The sequence below is a fragment of the Miniopterus schreibersii genome, assembly GCF_964146895.1.
Source record: "Miniopterus schreibersii genome assembly, chromosome: X".
Lineage (NCBI taxonomy): Eukaryota > Metazoa > Chordata > Mammalia > Chiroptera > Miniopteridae > Miniopterus > Miniopterus schreibersii.
In genome coordinates this window covers 9,181,891-9,188,909 of record NC_138104.1, presented here as the reverse complement: position 1 = coordinate 9,188,909, position 7,019 = coordinate 9,181,891, and the positions used below count along the sequence as shown (strand labels likewise).

Below are 7,019 nucleotides of genomic sequence, written 5' to 3'. Positions count from 1 at the left end.
TTTAATTATTTTATATTATTATGAGATTAACAAAACCTCCATCATTCTCAACAACAGTATATATACCAAAATAGCCATCTATCAATTTAACACAGAGGAGATAGTTAAAGCTCCTCTGATGTAGTTAGCAAAAGTGAAACACGGCTGCGTCACTGACCTGGGTTTCCATTATACTGTTGGGGCACAGTAAAAGAAGTCCAGTGCACTTGATGGCGGGTCCTCAGGTCAGTAAGGAAACCAGCCATGAAAGCAGTACTTAAAGAATCTGGCCTTGAATTCAAACTTACACTAAGATTACTGCCAGTGGGAGGTGGAAAAGTGAGGAAACAATCCTGGGAGCCTTGCAGATAAACAGGTGTTGGGCAAGAGACTGGTGACCCAAATTGAAAGGTGGTAAGAAATATGAGGAATTATCAGAAGCAATTCTTAGAGTACTAATCAGTTTTTCCTTTCAACCATCACAGTCCTTCTAACTTACTTGAGCCTTATTATTCCTAAATTGGACAAGGTACTCTTCTAAATATTAAGGACAAGCATTTCTCAAATCGCCTTTACTTGTCAAAGTTTGATCTTCAATCTAGACCTGGGACTGACAGATTTCAGAGCTTCATGACTCAAGCTACAGGATTCAGAATCCACCACCGATTTTTTTTAGATAAACAGTGAGCAAGCAGGCATAACCACAAAATTTCTGGACCTCAGATTACAAATTTCTATACACATCAGTTCAATCTTATTTGACGGCATAAAACACCCCCCTGCCTATAATGTGCTTTGTTCTAAAAGATCCTTAGTGATGGATTCCATTTAATAGTTTCGGAAATTCAGATGGTTAGATATTTTATTTCATGACTCATACTTTCAATAGTGTGTGTGTTCTGCTTAAAATATGAAAACCAAACAAAAAAACTCCACAGGCAATTTGACCCATTATTCTAAAAAATGAGCAATTATTGGTAATAATAGTTTCTGATTTTCAGTACATTAGTCAACAAAAATTTAAACAGAGTTGGCTTAAAATATGAAAAAATATATATATATTACATCATTCCTGTAGGTAACCAAATGGATTAAAAGTAATTAGTCAAAAAAAGTTACAAAATAAACCCAGAAATAACCCAGAATAAGACAGACTTAAAATTAGCTTTAGAAATTGCCCATTTGCCGATTTGACTGAGACAACTGGCCCTCTACATGTATGAGACCAATTTTATTCTGTTTACTTTCTATAGCTATCTATGATACTGATGGAAAGAAAACTGGGAACATTTGTGGGAGCTGGTTGATTTTTTTAATAAAATTGATAAAACTAAAACGTGTACACTTTTGTCATGTGCCCAGTTAAAAGTGTCAGAAAGAGAAATAGAGCATAATGGTGAAGACATAATCACTATAAAGAACATGTTCAAACGTGAAGCTTGCCTCCAGTTTACAAAGAGAGATTATGGAAACAAGAACGTGAGACTCAATCACCTACATACGCCTGTTCCTACCTCAAAAGGCTACACTGTAAGCGCGACACTATCAGAAAAACATATACTGGACTACACAGTCTGAACAGTGACTTTATAAGGTAACAGATGTAGCTAGGTATAAGAAAATAAATGAGTTTCCATCATATTCTGGTATGCTGGAAAGCTGACGTGTGAAAACATTTTGAATAAAGCACTGTTGTCATCCTTCCTTTCCAAAGATGACACTACCTGACAGGAAATCTTGTCTGAAAAGATGAGTTAGGGACCATTAGTCTTTTGTCCAGGGAGTATATATGAAGCCCGACCTTTGATTAGGCATCAGCACTGCGATGTGAAATGCCTGTTGCCATTTGCAGCATTGCTTCCTAGACTTGAGGTCAGTCTTGGCTCAAAATAATCAATTCCATTCTTGATGTTGTCGGGCTAGTCTGGCATTTGCTGTGGTTTCTCAGTCATCCAGACTATTGGTTGTTTTATCTCATTATCTAAATGTTACTAAGTGAGATTATCTTCCCAATTTTTAAATCTAAAAATCATGATATGAATAAATAATCTAATTTTAAATGCTCAATAAGTTTTATATATCAACTTTTTCAAAAACTCATTCATTTGAAAAACTCTTATTAAGTTATTATTTAACTCAATGAAAAGTTTCAAGGTTTTGTTATTATCTTTATTAACTTTGTTATTTATTAAAATGAAGAAAAATGTTTCCTGGCCTTGGGACTGTTCCTTCTAACACATCACAGATGATTTTGCCAGATTCTCATTTGGACAATATATTCATAATGAAGTCAAGGTACATTGTGGCTCTATAATTTGTTATTATTAGAGGTGACTTAAGTCCTTCAAGTGCCAGGTACAGAAGATGAATTTGATTAAATAATCATTCTGTTAAATCAAGCATTTGGGTGATTAGTAAATTGATGATTTCAATTATAGCCACTCTCTAGCCAAGGATAGAAAAGTGTAGAAAACAAAACTAACCATATTCTGAAATTATTACTGGATGGTCTCCTGTGCGTTCTGGATGCTAAATCACCAAAACACTGAAAAGGCATATTATCCTTTGACTCACCCCACCCCATAGGAATGTTCTCAATCAAGCAGAAGGAAAAGAACAATAACTCACTTTAAAAAACTAAACCTTGTGATGGGAATATAAGCAATTTCTTACCTTTGTTTCCCTTATCTGTATTTTTTGGGCTTTCAGCATTGAATGTTGACTATTTTGTGCAAAGGGAAATGTTATTTTAAAAATAAAGAAATTTAAGGTAACATAGTGTATATTAATATTAACCAGCTTTGTTATATATGATCAAAACCAAAATACTCTCTGGTTCATAAGATTCCATCAACGACTAACCTGCTCGGTATGGCCATGATTGAGGTTATCTTTTTTACTGGACAACACAAGTTGTACAACACTGATCTTGTTTCTCGGGCAGGGATGAATAGTTCATTTGCCTGACGATCTCAGCAAAAAGTTCATCCACCATTGATTTACTTTTTGCCGATGTCTCCATGAAAGGACAGCCCCATTCTTGAGCCAGAGCTCTGCCTTCTGAAGACATAACCTCTCTTTCTGGTTCCAGATCCACTTTATTTCCTACAAGGATTAGTGGGACTTTCTCATATCTCTTCACTCTGACAATCTGGTCTCTCATTGGCTTGATATCCTATTCAAACAATCACAAAGAGAAAGGAAAAATTATGCTGTTTGCATAACCACAACAGAAGTATTACAATCTCATAAGAACTCATCCCTCAGTGAGTAAAGAGAGCTAAATCCAAAATAAAACCACACACTCAAATATAAGAGAGAAAATGTCATTTTCTCCAGTAAAGTAAGAACTAGATAATTTCCATAGACCCTGCCTGCTGGGTTTCTGTCAAGAATATAAAATGTTGGTTGTACACTAACCTTAGGATTCATTTAATCACTTCTTTGCCATAGTCTATACTGATCTGAAAAGTTCCCAAATATGACAAATCCATTCACACATATGGGTGTTTGGCCATCTTCTTAAACCTGCCAGCTTGTCATCACTTCTCCTAACACCTGATATCCTAGCACAGGATTACAGCATCTATGCATTCCTACCCATTTAACAAGAACACTTGAGAGAAAGTGTTTAAGGTGGAAACAAAAACACTGTGTCATACCTAGAAGACCAAAGTTAAAAATAGAATCCTACACTTACATGTTTCATTTTAAATTTAATGGTATGTTTTTATCTCAGTAAAATCAAATACCTTAAGTACAATTAAATATAACAGAAACTATTGTAACAATGAGCAACTCAGGCAGGTGGGAGTCTGGGTGAGAAAAAGTAATACTTGTCTTTGCCTACATTTGTGTTTACAAGTTGAATTTTCTCCCAAGTATATTGTGTTTTTTTTCAAAGTAATTACAACCAATTGCAAAGATAAGAGCCTTAGCCATTCTCCAGTAGCATCGACTTTGGGGGGGGGGGGGTATTCATTAAAGACAATATTATAGATTTTATACTAACATTACATTTTTTTATTTTCCATATCTTAAAAGTTTTAACTTAAATATGTGATCAATTTAAATAGTTACAGTAAACAGAATATTCACAGGTAGGATGAAGAAAAAAGGGGGGCTGTGAAAATTTACAAAAACGTAGTTATTTATATTTGCAACAATTTTATTTGATCATGTATCAATTCAATCTTCTAGGTGAAGCTTCTTTTCCTTGTGTCTTCATGGAAACCCAAGTTGAGCTGAGAATCCAAATTTATGTCATCTGGGTTTAAAAGAGTTTAAGTCTCTGTTGAAATAATGGCAGATTTTTCACTCCCTATTTATGGCTGTAACAGAAGTAGATATAATTGAAATCTTATGAAAAACCCTTCAAAAGACTTCCAGCCTCAAGAGAGTCAGCTAATAGAATAACAAATCTCCCAAGATCCTTCAGAAAGAAAATGCCTGCCAAATAGCACTGTTAGTACTTTTCGGGGGGAAAATGCTTTTATGATATTATTGCTTCGGAATTTAAACCTATATAAGATGGAGTTGAGTTTGGTCAATATAACTTTATTCATTCACCCAGAACTTACTATCTTTAAAAGAAAAAAATCCTGAAGTGCTATATCTGGTTACTGAAAAAGTTCACTATGGTACTTTAAATTAAAATACTAAGAAAAGTAGAATTAGCACATTGGCTTGACTAGAGAACTTAATGTCTCTTCAGTAAGCAACATTAACTGAATACCTTTAAGTGTAGAAAAATATCCATTTCCTAAATCAATGGAGGTCAATATAATGGGTCAATATGAGGTTATTTTCAAGGAATAAATAGCAACATTTATTGCATGCGTTAAAATAATATTAAACCTTCAGTCTGTCTCTTAATGGAAGACAGGACAGATTTTCCGAGGAACCTGGACCATCTCCAGTTTGGCCACCCAGCCAGGGTTAGAAATCTGCATTTGCTCAGTGTTCCCAGATCCACATATTTTCTACAAATATAATCAGTGTTATCAGAAACAACTTGGATAACTGCAGAAAGGGAGGGTCATTGTACATTTTTGTTGGTTACTAATTCCAAGTACTAGTCTTTTCAATTAGGAACTTTTTCTTCACATGCCCCAAGTAAGTAAAATGCCTAGAAGGCAGGTCTTGAGTTCATCTTGCAGCAGTAAGATTTATGAATCTGGCTGAGAAACTAGGGTGAGCACAGAGAAGGGGTGCGGGAAAGCAGCCAAAGAGGAATTATACGTGCAACAGATATTAGGCTCCAAATAATTTTCCTTCCAAAGTGCTGTATTTACTGGAGATTATCTGTTAATGTTGTTTTGTTGAGTATATTAATCAATACTTGTTGAACCGAACAAGCAACTTCAGAAAGTTGTATTCCAAACTAAATATACATGGAATGACCCATTTCTTTCTCACTTTTCTTTGACTTAAAAATAACTTTAAAATATTCGTTGACGGTTGTTATTTCACTGTTCTCTATAGAAACAACCCAATACTTTTTCATGCCAGGGGTAACCTCAAAAATGCGCCATGTCTAAGTTTCAAAAGCAAAACATAGTCATTAACGCACGGTTCCAGCAAACCAGAAGTAAAAGTAGGATTACCACACCCCCTTTGAACAAATTACAAGACTTGGTTTGGTTACCTGAAAAGACTGTTGATTAACGAGACTATAAACCAGGATGAAACCTTGGCCGTTTTTGATGTAGAGATCTCTCATGGAGGCAAATTGCTCAGTTCCTGCGGTGTCCAGAATTTCCAGCACGGACGGGGAAGAGTCCACTTCGATCTCTTTGCGGTAGAAATCTTCAATGGTGGGGTCATATTTCTCAATGAAAGTCCCGGTGACAAACTGCACCGTCAGGGCAGATTTGCCAACCCCTCCGCTCCCTAACACCACTACCTTGTATTCCCTCATGAGTCTCACCTTCACCGACTCCTACACGAGGGAGGAAAAAAGACGCCCCGCTAGCTGCGGCTGGGGTGGCGGAAATCTGCGAACTGGGGAGGAGCGCGCAGAGGAGCGGAGGGCCCGACGCGCAAAGAAGAGGAAGTTCAAGGCGGGGGAGGGGAGGGGAGGGAGCGAAGTGTCCGGGTGGGTGGGGATGGGATGGTAAATGCCCCTCCTATAGGAACCGGAGCCCAGGCAGGGGGCGTGGGGAGGAGGGCGAGCCTGGAGCGGCCCGGCGTGGGAGGGGAGCTGGAACGCGCCCCTCGGAGGCCGAGGCTGGAGGCTGCAGACCTGGGGGCCCTCGCTGCCCCCACGCCTCCCCCGCCCTTCACACAAAGGGGCCCAGGGACCCCGCTTCCTGCTCTCGCTCCGGAGCTGGCCCGGGCCTGGGGGCTCTGTTCCCTTCGCTGCCGCCGGGCGGGTCTCTGGGCCGCGGCTCCCGCGGGCGTCGTCCGGCCTGTGATGGGAGAAAGGGGGCGCACGTTACCCGCTGGACCCCCGCCCGCCCCAAACCAGCGGCCTCCCCGAGCTCCCCGCCTCCCGGGCCGGCTGCCCCCGCCGTCGCAGCCGCCGCTCACCCTGCTGTCCGCACCCGCCCGGCCGCCCGGGAGGCTGTGTCAAGCCAAGGCCATGGTCACGGGCCGGTCCTTGCTCTCACCGCCGCCCCAGCGCTGCTATTCGCAGAGGGGACAGGGGCGGGTGCTGTCCTGGAGGCGGCGGCCGCGGAGGCTCCGGGCCAACCCACCTCTTTTTTTTTTCCTCTCACCCACCCCCCACCCCCCACCCCCAGCATACACCCGGAAGGGTTTCCCTGACACACTGGCTGAGGTGCCCTAGTTCCCCGACACAGGACTGGATCACTTCCGGCGGGGAAAGTCCCACCTCTCCCGAGCGAGGCCGGTGGCGCTGGGGCCGCGCCCTGCTGAGCGAGGCGACTGGGGACTGTTTCTGGTCCGAGCCATGGCCATGGCAAAGGGCCTCTCCGAGGGCCTCCAGCGCCTCCCCTTCCCCGCCAGCCCGCAGCTGCTGCCGATTCTGCTGCTGCTGCTGACAGTGCCACCCCCAAACCATTGCAGCCCCTCCGCGT

At 41.2% G+C, this 7,019-nt stretch overlaps 1 protein-coding gene across 1 annotated transcript; it reads right to left on the bottom strand.

The window, feature by feature from the left end:
* Positions 1 to 2,841: 2,841 nt before the first annotated feature.
* RAP2C (RAP2C, member of RAS oncogene family) lies at positions 2,842 to 6,599 on the bottom strand. The gene is made up of 3 exons (XM_081125307.1): positions 6,511 to 6,599; positions 5,627 to 6,389; positions 2,842 to 3,154 (listed from the first exon to the last, which is right to left on the bottom strand). Exons 2-3 carry the CDS (start codon positions 5,897 to 5,899, stop codon positions 2,876 to 2,878), a joined length of 552 nt encoding a protein of 183 aa, XP_080981433.1. The 5' UTR covers positions 5,900 to 6,389; positions 6,511 to 6,599; the 3' UTR covers positions 2,842 to 2,875.
* Between the last annotated feature and the right edge of the window lie 420 nt (positions 6,600 to 7,019).